We start from the raw sequence: 18,876 nt of genomic DNA, 5'->3' as shown, positions 1-18,876 counted from the left end.
TACCGCATCCACATGTTGACCAAATGTCGACCAACGCTAGTGTGTGAATGGATGGTTTGCCAGCGCTGGCCTTCAATGGCCGTTGTAAGGAATTGCATCATTACCAGGCTGGGCCAGCGACTAGATCAAAAGGTGGCTGTGGCATAACAACATAATGGTCATCAATAAATAAATATACTTACGCTGTCCAGTGAAAAAATCTATTGTTGACATTTCAGGTAATTACAGTCATCTACGTTGACTTAACAAACGATAGATCTGTAATAAAAAATAAATGAATTAATAAACTCTAGCATCATTTTGATAAACATAAAAGTAAATGTGTATAATTTTTAATGAACAACAATGAGTTGAAATTTTAATATAGTAGCAGTCATTGTACCATACCGCATACATCTATAACATTTTGCATATAAAAATCTAAAATTCGTAGCAATTTTTTTTAGACTAGTCTACTGATAGACTAGGTATATGTTTAGAATGTTCAAGAGCAAAATAAGAAAAGAAGAAATGAGTTGGTGACAAGTTAAGAATAACTAACTTAACGGCTAAAGTGTACTTCCAGTGCCAAAATACCTGTAATCAAATTTTGATCAAATAACTTACTAAATCGATCCCAACCAAACATTTGATGAAAGGTATTTTGGCACTGGACGTACACTTACAACAACTTAACTTCTAATCAAAAATATTTGGTTCTGATAATATATATTTTGTCGTTAGTTTTTTAAGCTGCGTTTAGCCTACATCATAACTTAGTTGTCAACAAATTGCTTTTTTGTCCTGCTAAATTCTATTAGATTAAACACAACTTGGCAAACACATGTGTTTCTGGTAGGATATAGTAGGACCATAAAATATTTTTTCAACAATTTTGGTGTAAACGCAGCTATGTTTGAATAATAAATAAAATAGGCTAAACGGTACCTGTCAAACGTTAAAACTGTTCTTCTGCTATTAGTTAAGCCATTTTTTTAAACACTGAGAGTTTTGAAGTGAATATTATCTGATGGAATAGTAAAAGTACTCACAAACATAAAAAATACATGAATTTTACAAACTAATTCTATTGAAAACGTTCGAACCAAAAACTTTGTTTATCAGTAAAATTCTGCTTCCACTTTCAACTTTTTGTCAGTGAAATTCAAAATTTCGTCAGCTGCTTGTAAACAAGCAAGCTATGAGGATGAAATGATAGAATGGCAGATACATAGTTTTCCAATTTTTGGAGTAATACCAATATAAATTGAAAATTAGCTTACCAAGAAATCTCAAAAAATATTTATAACATTAAAATATTTTTGAAAATAAAAATAATCAGGCCTTCATGGGAAAAATGCATGTATTATGTTGTTCTATCATAATTCATATTATGCCACTCTAGTAGACTAGCATTCAAACGATAAAAGCACAAAACCGAAAACATAACCTCTCAGATTCTACTTCACTCATCTCATCATCACAGAGAAACGTTTGCTTGTGTTGAACTACCATTTTTTATTTGTTTTATTTCAAATATATCTTGACAGAATAATTCAGATATCTAATTAAAGGATTGTTTCTCCATCTGGAATTATCTTCACTTCACGTTCTGTTACAAGAGTAAACATTAATAAAAATGAATCCTATGACGTGAGTAGTGCTTGTTCCTAGTTTTGCTTTTATATTACCTATCTATTATAAATTTATAAAATGCCAGAAAAACTATGTAATTTTTGTTGGTTGAGCCGTCATACTAATATTTATATTTTGTCTGCAATGAATTATGTTTATAAGTCATCAAAAGCGTGAGTGTAGATCAATAGGGCCACCCTACATCTGGCCTGGCATCAACATATTGTTTGCCATATTGTTTTTGGCCTAGTAAGTAATCTTTTGACAAAATTATACAAATTAGCCGGCGGTCATTTATCATTAATTCTATAGAAAAATCTGAATGTTTCTATTATTGTTTTACAAGTTTAAACTCAAAGACCAGTCCATTCCTGGATACATCGCGTCAGTCAGTATATTTCAACATGAGAAAAAAACACCAGTCAAACAGACCACACTTTACTTAATCATCATGGCAGTGTTACAGATTACAAGTAGGTTATCTTCATTAAAAAAGTAATTTTTCAATTAGCCACTTAGACAAGGAGGACCTAACGATGTTTACCGGACGCGTCCAAATCCAAATTTTTTCTTCTCCGAGTGTTGTAGGAGTGCACTTGCTCTCTCCGATGTAGCGTTGTGAGATTACTCCTCACTATAGCAGTATAGCCAAGATGTAGTGTCCACAAACAGTGTGGATGCCCAATCTGCGGAAGATTGGCTGGCAATGTGCATCAAACTTGCTAGATGTGATGATTCGGAGAGCTTTCTTTTGGAGCAGTAGAATGTCTCTGGTATGTGGTGAATGTCACCAGATCAAGATACCATACAATATGCGGCTACCAAAAACTGCATGGTACAACATCAGCAACCGCTCGACTCTCAGCAGCGCTCTTAACTTCCTGAAAAGATATATGACTCTTGACAGCTTCTTGCACACTCCCAGGTCCCAGGTCAGCTTTGAATCTATACTGAATCCGAGGAGAATGACAGGTGCTTGGCTTAGATCTGTGATGCCAAGAGTACTCATCACTTTCTGGATCTTTCCTTCGTTGAGAAGGAGCCTATTTGCGGAGAACCAGTCCCTGCCCTCAGCATAGAGTTGCTGCGCTCTCAATCCTGCTGCTCTGGGACCCCCACCCCTACCGATTATTGTGGTGTCATTTGCAAAAAGAAGGCTTGAGTCCTCCAGTCTCAGAACATTGATCATAATCAGGAACAGCAAAGGCCCAAGCACCGATCCCTGTGTCACGCCATGAGGTGCATGTTTTTCCCTTGAAGTAGTCCCCATCAGTGAGACGACCTGCTTACGATTTAGCAAGTAATCTGCTACCATGCTCCATGCTCTACCCAGAAAACCATATCTGGAGAGTTTTTCTTGTAGGATCCTGTGAGACACACAACCGAAAGCCTTAGTCAGGTCACACAGCGCAACAGGCTAACTGAACTTTTCCTGGAAAGTCTTCGGGTCCTCGAAACCCAACCTTCAGGTTTCGTAACATTCACAATTTAGTATTTATTTAAATAGGTCCATAAATGTGATCACTAAAGTGAAGCCCACTGGGACACGTCAAAAATGTAAAAGAAAAACAACTGCCCAGAGGCAGAAATCAAATAAGAAAATAGGCACTCACCACACTGCTCCAACATACAGAACTCACGTAGTGAGTACAGAGGGTGATCCGTCAGCAGTGTGATCCGTCAATTATACTGTGAATATAATATTTGTGAGATTTTTGAAACTTTTTATACAACGTCAGGTTGATAAAATTCAATACTTTTTTAATGAATGACCTCCGGCTATCTTTTTTTAATTTTATTATTAGAATATCTTACCAGATCAATTGCAACTAAAAATTTTAGGGGTAGGTAGTGTGGTCATTGATCTACTGTTTAGTATAATCAAGTTTTGAACTCTAATTTTCTAAGAATTGAAAAACTTGAACAACACCTTTCATTATGTTTATGAGTTATCAAGTCAGTAACTTACTGTAGAGTTCCTGATCTAGAACCATTAGCAGTCCTAGAACCATTCCCATTTTGATTATCTTTCAATTTTAAAATTTCTGGGTTATATATATATATATATATATATATATATATATATATATATATAATATATATATATATATATATATATATATATATATATATATCGTATGAGATAGAGCACATCACATCATTTTATTTACAAAGTAAAAGTCACACAGTTGAATTCAGTGCGTCAAGCCATTGGATGAAATTTGGTGTTGCTTGATGCACCTCGTCAAGGTCTCCATTAAATTTAAAAATTGGACATTCTAACATTAAATGATTCATTGTCTGTGTCTCAGCGCCACATTCACATACAGCAGAGTCAGCAAAGCCCCATTTATACATCAGACCTCCACATCTTCCATGGCCAGTGCGCATTCGGTTCAACCGAGTCAATTTCTGGGTTAAAAATAAATGAAATGAAAAAAAAATTAATTAAACTTTATAAGTTGTCAAATCAGTAGCTTATTGGGTTGGCGTATGGGAATTATCTGTCAATCAGCCAATTTGAGAGCTTCCTGCCCTGCTGATTTGTCAGCCTGAATAACGCCTGAAAAAAGGTTTCATGTGGCATGACCTCAGGCTATACACAGTGTGACTCGAATCGTTCGTTCGTAGAGCCGAACGTTTATAATTTTATAATATCGAAAAGGTTATTAATTTTAAAAAACAAACGTCGATAATAATTGAACATGTGCTCATTTATGTTCACGCTACTCTACTACTTCAACTCTTACTTTATTTAGATACTCGATAATTTGCAGTCTCTTGGCAAGCAGCATGTAGAGTCTCCAAGCTGCTTGGTCAATACTGGTATCGCTAGCCTGAGCGTCACCATTTTGAAACCCATTCTGTGTCGCAGAGTGATTAATTATCGTGTCACTTCGCGAATTGATTAGCGCTTGTGTGAGTATAGCCTTCCTTAAAGTCCTAGGGCATTTCAATCATCCAAAGCATCAATTTTCCATCAAATTAATAAGCCCTCATCTTAATTCCATGTAATATTATAGACTTGTATTATTTTTTTCAGAAATGTGAAGAATATAAAAAAGCTGAGTGAACAAGAGTTAACTATGGGATTAAAAACATCATGGCATGATCAGTATAAAGGGAGTGCTTGGATATTTATTGGGGGTCTGCCTTATGACCTCACTGAAGGCGATGTTCTCTGTATATTTTCCCAGTAAGTATTAAATTATTCAGTATTTTCTCAGTTTGTTCGTTCCTATCAGGTGATTCTATATGCTAATATTTGAGTAATAACCCACCTTTTTAACAGATTTGTCATTGAAGATGATAAGGTCATGTCTTGTGCAGTCTGGAGCAAGGCAACATTTTAAGAGATGGTCATCTGATAATGTATCACCACAGTCGCAGTGCGAGTCGTCAATCTGCCTCAGGTTGTGCAGTTTTCTCTTGTGCTGGCACATTCAGCTCCAAGTCGTTTTACTGTCTAGCTATTTTTAAGGTAGTTGTTCAACTATGTTTGAAATTTAACATATTTAATATGTTCACAAAGTATTTTTAATAGTTTTTTGCTGTGGTGGTGCTAGATCCATCAACATTCCTGTAATTCCATACATCATTTACATAAATACCACATACATGTATAATATGATCTACATAAATAATAAAATATTTACAACTTGACTATTCACTTACAAGTTATAATTGCATGAATACCTCATACAGGTATAATATAATCTGCATAAATACTATTCACAACTTGACTACATGTTACAGTTACATGAATACCACATACATGTATAATATGATCTACATAATACTATTGACAACTTGACTATAATATTATACATAAAGGTTAAAGTAAATTCACTATCTGTCTTCTCTTTTCTCATTGTACTATAATTTTGTTTGTACAACTCAACCGCATGTAATATTAATTTCTATTCCAGGTACGGAGAAATTGTAAATATCAATTTGGTCCGTGACAAAGCTACAGGCAAGCAAAAGGGCTTTTGTTTCATTTGCTATGAAGATCAACGAAGTACGAATCTGGCAGTGGACAACTTGAACGCGATTAAGGTAAACATCATCCACATTTTTACAATAATTCATAGATTGTTTCTCAGTCAGTTTTTAAAAAGCTTTATTTGCTCATTTCTAGACAAAATGTTCATCGCCATCTTACCATTCGCCATGAGTGACTCAAGTCATAATTACTAGCAGGTAACCCGTGCTCCGCAAAGGTATAATTAAAAACTTGACAAACTGAAAACTAGACCTACTGGAATCTTCAAGGACTCAGAATAGGCCTATAGCTATAACCATCCTCGGTAGGCCTAAATCAAGAATCTATATGCAAAGTTTCGAGTTAATCAGTCCAGTAGTTCAGACGTAATGATGCATCATTCGTGTATTTTGTATCCCCTATGTGCATAAGCCAATTCCCTCCTTTATTATATTAGAGATTATTGTTTCCCATTTAATATTCCCATTTATGAATTTATTGTTTCTTGCGGCTTAAAATGCTTGTTGACTGTTGAAATTCCATATTTTTTAAGCTGTTTTCTAACTTCTCATAAAATTAAACTTGAAGATCTAGGATAGCTTCGACTGAGAGATTCTTGAAATATTATTAATAGTCTAGAGCTCACATTATATTAATGTACCCACTTGGACTACAATATACAATGAATCTACAAAGTATAACTTGGAATAAATAACCATTCAAAAATGTAATTTGTCGATAATGTACTACTGCCTTCTGCCTTGTATGCTTGTATCTTTGGAAAGGAAGAAGTTTGAACATAAGCTGTCCTTCTTGAAAAATTGTATGCGATTTTATTTATTTATTGTCCTTAAGATTGAAACTTGACTTGAATGAAATATGTTAATAAAAAAATTAAGATTGTCTTGTATGATTACAACATACGGACTTGCCATGAACATCATGGAGATGAAAAATTTAAGAGAGAAGTAATTTTGGATTTTCATAAGTTACTGTGTCAATAATCAATAATAATATTGATAATAAGAGTACTTATTAGAGACTCAAAATTCAGACATTTAAATACACTCTAGTAGATTCTTATTTGAAGAAGATAAATTCGAAAACTCATTTGCTTCTAGAATTTGTGTTCAAGTTTCCTTACTTGGGTAAGATAGTTTGCCTCCATGTACAACATATTATCTGGCATAATATTTCATTCATCAACAGTCAACAGGGTTACAAATCGTAAATACAATATGATCGGGAGTACACATCAGACATAGCCCAAAACATAACTGTCTCACCCGAATTTTGATCAATAAAAAGTTCCCAAAAAAGGTTATGTTTTCACTTTTCCAAAGTATGGAGCCTATTTCCATTTGATAGTATCAACATCAATTTGAGCTGCATGTGATTGTATGCTCGCTCAAACAATGTATTGTTATTTGTTGATTTTGAAGGTTCTTGGACGTACTATAAGAGTAGATCATGTGGCTGACTACAAAGCACCGAAGGATATAAAAATTGAGGACCCTGAAATGGAGAGACTGCGCAAAGAAGGATGCGCGCCATCTGTCCAACCGCCTTTCGACCTCGCAAATATCAAAAAAGGTTTGTAATCTCAATGAATCACTTATCATAAGCTATTATAAAACATCCATATCTAACTCACTCAAGAATGAAGTTGCTTGAGAAATGTAGAAAAATGCATTGAATACTCCATGAAAAACTTGAGAAAAGAAACCCTCTAAAAACGTTGGGGAACGCTTGGAAAACGCTGTAAAGCGCCTATATTGGGCGTATCTTTGGCGTAATTTTGAAGTCCATTTGAGACAAAATTTCTAGATCCCAGTTTAACTTCAGTACCAAATTTGAACATTTTCTCTCAATTGGCTCTTGAGAAATGTGAGAAAACGCAGGAACACTAGAAAACCGCAGTTGAACCGCCTATCTTGGGCGTATCTTTCGCGTAATTCTGAGGTCCTCGTCAGGCAAAATTTCCAGCCCTTGCTGAACTTATGTCCCAAATTTGAAGATGATCTGTCAATTAGTTCTTGAGGAGGCCTAGGAAACGCAGGAAAAACGCTCGAAAACGGCGAAACTTGGACGTCTTAACTTTAGACGGAACTTTACTTGGAATACTACATTTTTATACCTCAGCGGAACTTACCACATTATAATATTTTTTGCCAATTAGTTCTTGAAAAAACGCTGGGAAAACGCAGATTTTGGCCTTATCTTTGAAATATTCTTCAAATCGGTTCTTAGTGCGTTTCTAGATGGCCAACTGAACAAACCTGCAAAATTTGAACGCATTTGATCCAGTAGATTTTTAGTTCTGTTGATTATGAATGAGTGAGTGAGTGAATGAATCAGTGCCATTTCGCTTTGATATATATAGATTGATCAATTTTCCTTGATTTGTTCTAGAACCTGACCCGCCTGAAATGAAATTGAAGAAAGTGAAGAAGGAGAAAAAGGAGAAGAAACGGAAATCCAAGAAAAAAATGAAAGCTACAAGGTCAAGTTCACTAGACAGCTCATCGGAAACTGAGAGAAGAAGAAAATCGACTAAGAGGAGTTACTCTTCTGATGATAGTGATTCTGACAGCATCAATGATAAAAAAACAGTAAAAAAGATTAAAAAGAAACATTCTAGGTCCAGTGAAAGTGATTCTGAAGGTGAAGATGATAGAAAAACAGTGAAAAAGATTAAAAAGAAGCAATCTAAATCCAGTGAGAGTGATTCTGAAAGCGAAAATGATAAAAAAACAGTGAAAAAGATTAGAAAGAAACATTCTAGGTCCAGTGAGAGTGATTCTGAAAGCGAAAAGGATAGAAAAACAATAAAAAAGATTAAAAAGAAGCATTCTAGGTCCAGTGAGAGTGATTCTGAAAGCGAAAACGATAGAAAAACAGTGAAAAAGATTAGAAAGAAACATTCTAGGTCCAGTGAAAGTGATTCTGAAGGTGAAGATGATAGAAAAACAGTGAAAAAGATTAAAAAGAAGCAATCTAAATGCAGTGAGAGTGATTCTGAAAGCGAAAATGATAAAAAAACAGTGAAAAAGATTAGAAAGAAACATTCTAGGTCCAGTGAAAGTGATTCTGAAGGTGAAGATGATAGAAAGACAAGCAGAAAGGCCAAAAGGAAACAAACTTTCAGTGAAAGTGAAGACGAAGTACATTCGAGCAAAAATAAACATAGCCGGCCATTTAAAGAGGATATGAGTGATAGGGGTTACAAACTGCAGAAACATAAACATTCTTATAAAAGTGATGATAGGCGGGATATTTCTGATTCCTCTGAATATTACAGCAAGCATAGGAGGAATCATTCTCATAGAACTGACAGGAAAGGGAGATAGTGTAAGTCTTGTTTCATTTCATATTATTATAGTTATAAGTGATCTGTTAGTCTAGTTTAATTTCACGTGAATTAGTTATAAGTAATTCAAACTTTACTTGCCAATTTCAAGAAAACTCATTAATTTCAATTGAAGTTTTTATTAAAATTTCATTTTATATTTAATTTATTTTTTAAACAAGTTCTATTGTCTATTTAAATCGCAATGTCGACATGACTTTGGAACAATCTGCCATGAAAAATTGAACTTTTCTTTATAAATTTAAATTAAATTTATAACTATCAATTCAATTTTATATCAAGTCCAATGATATCGCATTGTCGACATGACTTTGGAACAATCTGCTATAAAAATTGAACTTTTATCGTTATGAATTTCAATAAGATTTATAATCAATCACAAATCCACTTACTAATGTAAATCGCATCGTCGACATGACATTGGAACGATCTGCCTTGAAAAATTGAAATTGAATTCATGTATACTGTATTGAGTTACTTTTACGTCTTTTTCGTAATCTGGCGACTGCGGAGTTGTCATACTTTCTCTTCGGTGTGGATCTTCTCTGGTTGTGTTTGACCGTAGTTTTTCCCTATCAGAGTTTAGAAAGTATATATGAACTTCCACATAATCCGCCAGTCTATAAAACGGTCATACTGTGAGACATTTGCTGTAAGCAGATAAAAATGTCTCTCTATTTACCAATTGAGGGGGTCAGAATACAAGGGGTCCAAGTGACATTTTTCATTTTTTTCGAGTTAGCTACAGTAATCGATAGCTGAAAGTGGTAAAAATCTCGTATAGAAGAGGTATAATCGTAAGTCTAATCAGTGCCGACATCTGGTGTAAAATTTTCAAACTACATTTTCAAACAGCTGTTTATTTCATTAAACAAGCGGTCAAAGTGACTTGGATCCCTTGTTTACAGTTCAACTGTTACTCGTATCCATTAAATTAGATTTAACCTTGATTAAGCCATGTCACCAAGCAAAAGATACCTCAAGAACCAATTAGCGAATCAGATAATATTGCAATGACGTCATTAATCATTGTTCAATTGCTGGTAAATTTGATAGATTTATGTGTAGCTAGACAATAGTTTTGTTTGGTAAACAAGTGATACTTCTTATCACTATTTAGCTGATAATTGAGAAAATAGAGCAATTTGAGACATGAAACTGTACGTTTGATTTGGTAAAAGTATACTGAATAGTTATAGGAATAGGTGAATATCATTTTTATATTCATTTCATGAATGAAGAATTAAGTAAGTAAACATTAGGCTCAATTTTCTCGAAACTAACAATATGTCACTTGGACCCCTTGAATTCTAACCCCTTCAATTGGTAAATAGAGAGACATTTTTATCTCTTTTCTGTAGAGACATTTTTGTTTTCAACACAATAGGTACTATTTATTCCAATGTTTATGTAAGTTAAATAATAATGGAAATGTAAGTATCCTTTTAAAATTTTTTAGTCAGAACATGTTTTGGCTAAACAAAACGTCGGTCCCGACTACCTAAAAAGTAGTCATCTCTCATCTTCATTCAAAAATTGGAAAACGAAAATCAATCAGTGAATATCAACTTTTTCATCTTTCAGGGAAGGAAAGAATCATTTTAAACTATGTCTCCTTATGCTCCTTGAAGCGAGGAAAATTGTATTTTTACGGCAGTTTCTAGCTGGCGCACATAGCTGATGGTACTCTATCTTGCACGATATAGAATTTATTTATTTGTTGGTACAATTACAAATCAAATTAAAACATGTTTGTGATTTTCAAAGAAACTTCTCGTTCAATTGCAATCTAAAAGTGTAAGAATAATGTATTATAGGCTATTTATAATATATATTTTATTTTAGGGCTTGGATAACTAGAATTCTAGATAATGAAAGATCTTTCTTCAAGTAATGTTCACAATAATTGAATGTTCATGAAGTGAACAAATCAAGTGAATGTTCATGAAGAATCAATGAATTCAAATGAAGAATCTTGATTCTTGAAGTATATTAGCCTCAGATCGACATTTGACAGGCAACAAAAATATTCAATAAAATTGTCAAGTATTACTTGAATGTTATGTTCCGTGGCTTGTCACAAATTATAGGCCTACTAATAAAAATCCAATTTTGGATGTTCTTCCATAATTATTGCATTATCCAGTTATTTTAAAACACATGATCCACATCCAATTTAATGACAGTAAATTTGTAGAATTACCAATATCATCAATCTGAAAACAATCGTTGAGTCACGCCAGAGGCCTCAGATGGTTCATGTGCTCCCTGGGAAATTCTACACCAAAACTGAACCGGGGCTATTTGATATTTCAAATTCCCTGTCTTTCAGAGGAGACGATAAGCCGTCGGTCCCGACTACCTAAAAAGTAGTCATCTCTCATCTTCATCCCCCTCACTTATTACCCACGCACAAGCCTATAAAAGCTTATGTGTGTATCCCTTAGTGTTATTACTATTTGTTGGTTTACTGAGGTAACTTACTGATATTTGGTAAATGATGCTTGGCAAATATTATTGTTGGTAAATTATTGATGGTAGAAAATAAATTCAATTTATTCTCAAACTTCACATCAGAGCTGACAGCCAGACAATTTATGAGAGAAACACAGTATTATCAATGTATAAAAAATTATTTGTTCAGGAGCATTCAGTGAATCGATAATTTAACTATTATTATGTATAATAATAACTCTGACAACAGACCTGAGCCAGCCAGGTCACTCGATATTATTTCTTATGTATAGTAATAATAACAACAAGTTTACTTGTAAGTACCCATAATATATCCATCTCACTGAAGAACGTGTGTCGTCAAGTTTATAAAATCTCTTCAGAAGGATATAAATCAGCCAAATCATGGTTTTCATACCATTTTTCCTCTGACCGTTCTGAAGAGTAATCCATTCATGCTCTCATCTCACGAATTGTCTCTTCGAATGATGTCCAGTCAATCAATGATGAACTCGTTGTTTTCCTTAGCACTGTTAGTTCAGTCAATATAGACATAAAAAAGGGGGTGTGCTTGCAATTTATATTGTAGTTCTGATCTTTTAATATATTATTTGGGTACATAAGAGAAGTCCAGAACCAATTTCTTCATGCAAAATTTCCTTGTGCTAGATACAGAGTCGCCCAAAAACCTCGTATTTTCGGCTCATTTTCCAGTCTTCAGCTATTTCTGCCAAATCTCGTAATCGGACAGAAAAATTCGCTTTCGCCTTTTTTTAGATTATAAAATGAGATCATTCGAAACTCTCTATCTCCAATGAGTACTGAGTTATGATTTTTCAAAAATTAGTGGAATTTGAAGAAAATATCAATTTTGATGAATTTCAGCTTTTGATCAATAATATCTTCCGATTGTTACCAATTTAGAAGTATAATTCAATATCCCTCTGAGTGTATTTTTGAGCTCTACAATCTGAGATCAGGTAGAGCGCTCTATCTCATGTACATTTCCAGGTACACCTGACAACAATGTCCCTTGTATTGTGAAAAACACCTAATTTTCAGCTTCAACCATCATCACCAACTACATTGTCCTCACATTGATATTTTGCACAATGACATAAGTTCATGAGATCATATTCTACGAGAATCACCCGATAGGGTTAATTATAAGTCAAAAGTTAAAGTTATAAGTGTTTGAAATTTTGATCCTTGAGGTGTCCTTAAGCGCGCCTCTACACTAGGAAATACTGAAATTAAGTGCATCTAACGGGTGATTCTCATAGAACATAATCTCATGAACTCATGTCATTGTGCAAAATATCAATGTGAGGACAATGTAGTTGGTGATGATGGTAGAAGCTGAAAATTAGGTGTTTTTCACAATACAAGGGACATTGTTGTCAGGTGTACCTGGAAATCTATATGAGATAGAGCGAGCGCTCTACCTGATCTCACATTGTAGAGCACAAAAATACGCCCAGAGAGATTTTGAATTATACATCAAAATGGTAACAATCGGAAGATATTGTTGATCAAAAACTAAAATTCATCAATTCTAAAGTTGATTTTTTCTTCAAATTCCACTCATTTTTGAAAAATCATAACTGTGTTACAAAAATTGTTACATCAAGTGTTACAAATGTCATCTGCAAAGAGTATACAACTCTTCCAGATATTTATTTCTTTAAACCTGTAGGAGCAGCGGTCCAAAGGTTAGGTCCTGTAAATAAACTATGTTTATTTCTTTGCGAGCAGCGTCTCAAAAGTTGGGTCCTGTAATAGTACTTTACGTAACAAGTCCGGTAACGATAATTTACCGCATAAGTATGATTGTTTCTGCCCGAAACGTAGTTGAGGGCAGAATTATCATGCGAATGCGGTAAATACGTTACCGTACAAGTTACGTACAATATTTTTTGTTATACTTATCTGAGAAAGAATAATATTTCTGAGAAACAGAAACCATTACCTGCTGCTGTTCGAGCTACTGCATTCTATAAACATGACCTAGCCCGTAGCGCCTAGTTCATAACAGACAGACCCTTCGAGCTCAAATAAAATATAAAGGCCTAAATTATAAGATTTCAGATGAATTCTTATAACTTGAAACTCCTTAAAAGAGTTCTTTAATTATTTGAGTTAATATATTAATAATTACTCACATGGTTATTAGGACTCAGTAGAGTCCTAACATACTCGACTGTAAAGAGAACATATGATCTCTTTACAGTATAGTATGCTGTAATGAAAATCACATGTTTTCTTGTTTTGCAAACAGCTGTTTACCGGCTTGATTTAATGCATGGAAAACAGCTGCAATTGAGTAAGTATGACAAAAATATTATTGTGGGTAGCATAGCATTGTGCTTTGCTAGAATGATAGCGTATGTTTCCTTGCTGAGGGTAGTGTCCACATAAACACCAGTAGGCTAAAGCGTGGATGATGGCAAGGCTACTGGGTTAATGAGGAGAGATGAGTGGACTAACAAATTTGAGAGTGGTTTCTAAAGAAATTTTCAAGTTCACAAATTATGTCTAGCAATCATCTTCTCAAGTGTTTTTTCACTAGTCTTTGAAATGAAATTGACAGTAATATTTCATTCCTGTGCTATTTACATAGAAAAACAAACAATTTCTTTGCAAAACTTGAAGAATTGTACGTTACTTTTTAAGCGAGTTTTTTATTAATGTGAAAACTTTTAATTTTTACAGATCAATAATAATCTGGAGCACTATACATATTCTACAAGGAGACTATTTATAGTCGTATTCTAATCGTGTAATAAATCACGTCATTAGATAGTGGAGTGTTTGAATGATTTTCAGTAATCCACTCTAAGTTGAAATTGCTTGGCAACTGTTTTCAATCTATTAATAGGCGCATCACATAACTTGTGTTTGATAACATTTTTGTCTCAAAATATAAAGTTGGGATTTCCTACGCATTTCACTATACTAATGGGAACCACTGATTTTATCAAGAAATACTTTGCTCTGATGAGCTATGATAAACTATATAACTCGCAGCTATTCCTGTATTTCATTATATTTGCTGTTATTGTGAATATCGAAGTCTTTAATGCAGAATGCTCGAATTGCACTTTAATGCAATTCGATCCTGACCTAAGTAGCCTTTTTCAAATAAATGGTTATAAAGCTGTATACAAGTGTGCTCCAAGCAGATTTTATCATGGCCTTGTTGCTTTTATAAAAAAAATATTAATTTCAAGGAAGTATCTGTCAATTTCAGTTCAGAAAATCTAGAATATATTATGCTGAATTTCAATGTTAATAACCTGACTCTTAATATAATAAGTTTGTATAGACCACACAGTTTTCATAAAGATAATTTCATTACTGATCTAGAGCAGTTAATTCTTGAGGTTGATAATACAGCTAATCTTATCATTATCGGTGATGCGAACCTAGATGTTCTTAAATCCAATGATCAATTTGTACAGTTATATGAATCAATTCTTTTTTCTTATGGTTGCAAAAAAGGTATTTCTGCTGTCACTAGAGAAGAGCTCAGGCAAAGTTTGCTCACTCAAACTTGTATTGATAATTTATTCCTACGTCTAAATAGTAATTTTATTGCTCATACCGGAGTCATCAATGTAAAGATCTCCGATCATTATATCATTGGTTGCAAAACTCATTGCAACCCACAATCGAAACCCAATCATGACCAAAAAGTATTCAAAACTATCATAGATAAGAAAAAACGTATATCTTTATTAAAACAAAGTGAATGGAATAGTTGTCAATTACTTTCCTCTCCCAATTTGATATATGAAATGATTAAATTAAATTTTGATAGTGCAACAAAACTATCTGAGAAAATTATTCGTATTAAAACCAATCATTCCAATGATTTTAAAAATAATTGGATGACATATGAACTATATAATAAGCTTAAAATAAGAGATATCTTATTCAGGCGTTCCAAAAGCAACCCTACGAATACTGTGTACAAAAATGATTATCAAGTTTATAGGAACAAACTCAATAAAGATATCACACTTGCTAAACGAACTGCAGTAGCAGTGATAATAATAATGAACAATTTTCTTATAAACAGTGAGTGGTCTAGTGCGTAGGGACTAGATAGCAGGGGATAGAGAAACTACAGATAGCACTTCAAAGTTAGTTCACTTTTTACCATCTTTATTATGAAGAAATTCAATATAGCTTATAGTTTATTCAGTGCCATGCATATTCTTAAACAAAACTCCAGCAGCTTTTTCTAGAGAATGCCCCGGTTATGATGAACGAATAGTTTCTACCGTGGACAGGAGGGACACATCCCCCTAATATTTGAAAAAAAAAATGTTATATCCCCCACCACCAAACCGATGTAAGTTTGAACATGTAAAAAATTGTTATTCAAGTTAAAACTAAGCCTGGACACATCCCCCTAGTATTAGAAATAAAAATGTTTCATCCCCCCCCCTAAAACAATGTAAGTTTCATCACTCAAGTAAAAAACATGTACATTTGAAAAAAATGTTAATCAAGTTAAAACTAAGTCCATAAAGTTGGTTGAAATAGTACTTTAATGGAGCCAAAACTTGAGCATTCTAGCTTGTTATCCAATAATGAGTAGGCCATCTACAATATCACTATTTTTTAAACAATTGAATGACTAATAATTATAATAATAATTCTACTCCTTTTAATTCTATTTGTTATTTAATTGAAAACCCATAGGCTTATGAAATTTTCAAGGAAAAATCGAAATAAGTGGTCTACTGATCACCAAAAATACTTGAATGGTATGTTTATTTTAAGTTGAAATTGCGTAAAATCGCACCAAATTGAAGGTATATTTTCAAAATTTTCCGGAGGAGGGCCCCCGCACCCCCCTTTCGTGGGGGAATTACATACCCCACACACCCCCCGGTGACTCCCTCAAAGTTTAGGTGCTTTCTACTCCAATGCTATGATTTCACCCGAAATTTTTTCCTGGATACGCCACTGCTATCAGTACATCTTTTCTCATAGAATTTGTGTAAGATTTTTCATTATTATTTTTTCTCATCATAAACATTTTGGTTATTAATTTTGTCTTATGTTTTTGCAATAATTGTATAATATGTTTAGCATTATTATTACTTTTACTTTGCTGTAGCTATAAGATTTTGTATTTTTTCACTTTGCATTCATTGTTATATAAACTTTTTTTAATAGGCTTAAGCTCAGAAACAAATCGTCATATTATCAAATAAATAGATAAAAAAATATATTAATTATACAGTATTATCGATGTTCATCATGAGGAGAATCGGAGAATATCATCAATGATTTGCCATAGAATATAGATGCCAGAATGATTCTCTATGCACATGACACTACTGTATTTATTAAGGGAGATAGTGGTGATGATGATGATGATGATGATGATGATGATGATAATAATGATGATGATGATGATGATGATGATGATTGAGGAATTTGTCCTAGTAAAATTAGAGAACTGTATCTTTATTTTGTGTGGCAATGAGCCAAGAGAATAAAATTGGTGAACAAGAAATAAACAAATCTTATTACTTGCTTGGACGAAATTCCACATACCCGAGATGAGTAACCACTGTGCTTTCAAGACTGATTACAGACTGATACAGGGTGTATCATGGCTATTTTCTGTCACTGATTCGCTACAGTGCTTTTTCTTGGGTGGCAGTGGATCTTATATGCATGAGATTTTCATGGTGAAAACGAAAGCAGTTCGTGTTCTTGGAGGTTAAATCCGTTTGGTCGTAACTCTTGCAGACCAATATTCAGGAGCCTCAGTCTGCTAACGGTTCCAGCTATCTATTATTCGGGAGCAATTTTGTTTGTGGTCAAAAATAGCCATAAATTTGATTTTAACAGAGCCCAACATGCATAATAATATATGTTGCTCGTCAAAAGTCCTCCATACTGCATTATCCTAGACACAGAACAGCCTATTATGAGAGAAGACTTTTTACTACTCCCGTAAGCGACTTCATCACAGACTATCCACATCTTTGAAAAGTTTGGACATTGAATCTCTCACGGAAACTTTGACTCGAAGAATGATCGAAGGATGTCCCTACACAATAGATGATTGCTGCAATATTGCAATACAACAGTAGGGATCAAAGAAACTGACAAAAGCATAGAGATACATATTAACATAGAATATAGAATGACGTGTTGCATGCTTCAGAAGCTCTGCTGAATTAAGCAGCTTATTCATCATTATAAATAATTATATTAATAATAATGTAAATAAAAAATATAAATCCAAGTACCCTTTTAAAATTGTTCAATCGCGGCATGTTTCGGCTATATAATGCCCAAGTCACTTTGATTGCTAAGTTTTATTTATATTCAAGAGTAGCTCTGAAGAAAAAAATACATAATAATATAATTATGTAACTAGGCCTATCAGATAGCATTATATACAGCACAGCTCTGAATATGACCAGATACAAACTTTTACTTTCCTTGCCCTATTACCATAGGTAAGGAAAGTATTGCTTTCCGAAAAAAATTAAGGTACCCCAATTTCTAAATTTCTATACGTTTCAAGGTCCCCTGGGTCCAAAAAACTGGTTTTTGGGTATTGGTCTGTGTGTGTGTGTGTGTGTGTGTGTGTGTGTATGAGTGTATGTGCGTCTGTGTACACGATATCTCATCTCCCAATTAACGGAATGACTTGAAATTTGGAACTTAAGGTCCTTTCACTATAAGGATCCGACACGAACAATTTCGATCAAATGCAACTAGATGGCGGCTAAAATGACGAAAATGTTGTCAAAAAGAGGGTTTTTCGTGATTTTCTCAGAAACGGCTCCAACGATTTTGATCAAATTCATACCTAAAATAGTCATCGATAAGCTCTATCAACTGCCACAAGTCTCATATCTGTAAAAATTTCAGGAGCTCCGCCCCATCAATGCAGATAGATTCCCAATTATCAGGCTTCAGATACAATTGAAACAAAAAAATCAAGTGGAGTAGATTGAGCATGAAAATCTCTACAATTATATTCAGTAACATTTCCACCTAAAATTGAAAATAAGCTTTAAATTCGGGAAAATGTGATTATTCAATTGCAAATTATTGTTGATTCTATTAAATCATTCACTATGAAGAGATAGCAGACCTCATGTGTGTCTCCAGCGTTATTGTCCTGTCACCAGCTGGCTCAAATCTTTGGATAGTAGACTTGAGATGCGCGGGAATACTAGCGTCAGGTGATCAATTTTCATAACGGCAAGGAAAGTTGTGTGAGTGCGCCACACCAGATTTTTTACATCTCTGAATATAATTCTAGAATTGTCACTATATTAACAAAATTTATGAAATTCGTTTTTGTAGCATTGTAAGAGATTCTCCTACTACAATTGAGAAATTATTTTGATATGGTACGATTTTACTTCAACACAAATTGTTATTTCACAGTTCGATGATGTTAAAAAGA

The 18,876-nt window shown here is 33.8% G+C and overlaps 2 protein-coding genes across 5 annotated transcripts in view; one reads left to right on the top strand and one right to left on the bottom strand.

Annotated features, from left to right (window-relative positions):
* The window catches only part of LOC111053085, a 14,513-nt gene extending 13,325 nt beyond the window's left edge, over positions 1-1,188 (bottom strand). The window contains exons 1-2 of one of the 3 annotated variants that reach the window (XM_039419591.1): positions 1,032-1,188; positions 183-258 (exon numbers count right to left, since the gene is read on the bottom strand). In XM_039419591.1, coding sequence (XP_039275525.1) covers positions 183-213 — 31 coding nt within the window. In that variant the 5' untranslated portion in view covers positions 214-258; positions 1,032-1,188. Of the gene's footprint in view, positions 1-182; positions 259-927 lie in introns of all 3 variants that reach the window. The other 2 variants (XM_039419589.1, XM_039419592.1) reach the window with 2 other exon arrangements.
* On the top strand, positions 1,168-18,876 carry LOC111053086 (RNA-binding motif protein, X-linked 2). Of its 2 annotated transcripts, none has more exons than XM_039419585.1 (6): positions 1,168-1,632; positions 4,658-4,810; positions 5,544-5,673; positions 7,042-7,192; positions 8,012-8,950; positions 18,858-18,876. In XM_039419585.1, exons 1-5 carry the CDS (start codon positions 1,619-1,621, stop codon positions 8,947-8,949), a joined length of 1,386 nt encoding a protein of 461 aa, XP_039275519.1. In that variant the 5' UTR covers positions 1,168-1,618; the 3' UTR covers position 8,950; positions 18,858-18,876. The 2 variants fall into 2 exon arrangements, with proteins under 2 accessions (XP_039275519.1, XP_039275520.1); XM_039419586.1 differs by lacking the exon at positions 18,858-18,876 and adding an exon at positions 10,554-11,099.

Source organism: Nilaparvata lugens, chromosome 1 (genome assembly GCF_014356525.2).
Source record: "Nilaparvata lugens isolate BPH chromosome 1, ASM1435652v1, whole genome shotgun sequence".
NCBI classification, from domain to species: Eukaryota; Metazoa; Arthropoda; class Insecta; order Hemiptera; family Delphacidae; genus Nilaparvata; species Nilaparvata lugens.
Note: the sequence above shows the minus strand (reverse complement) of the source record. Positions and strands in the feature narration are given on the sequence as shown.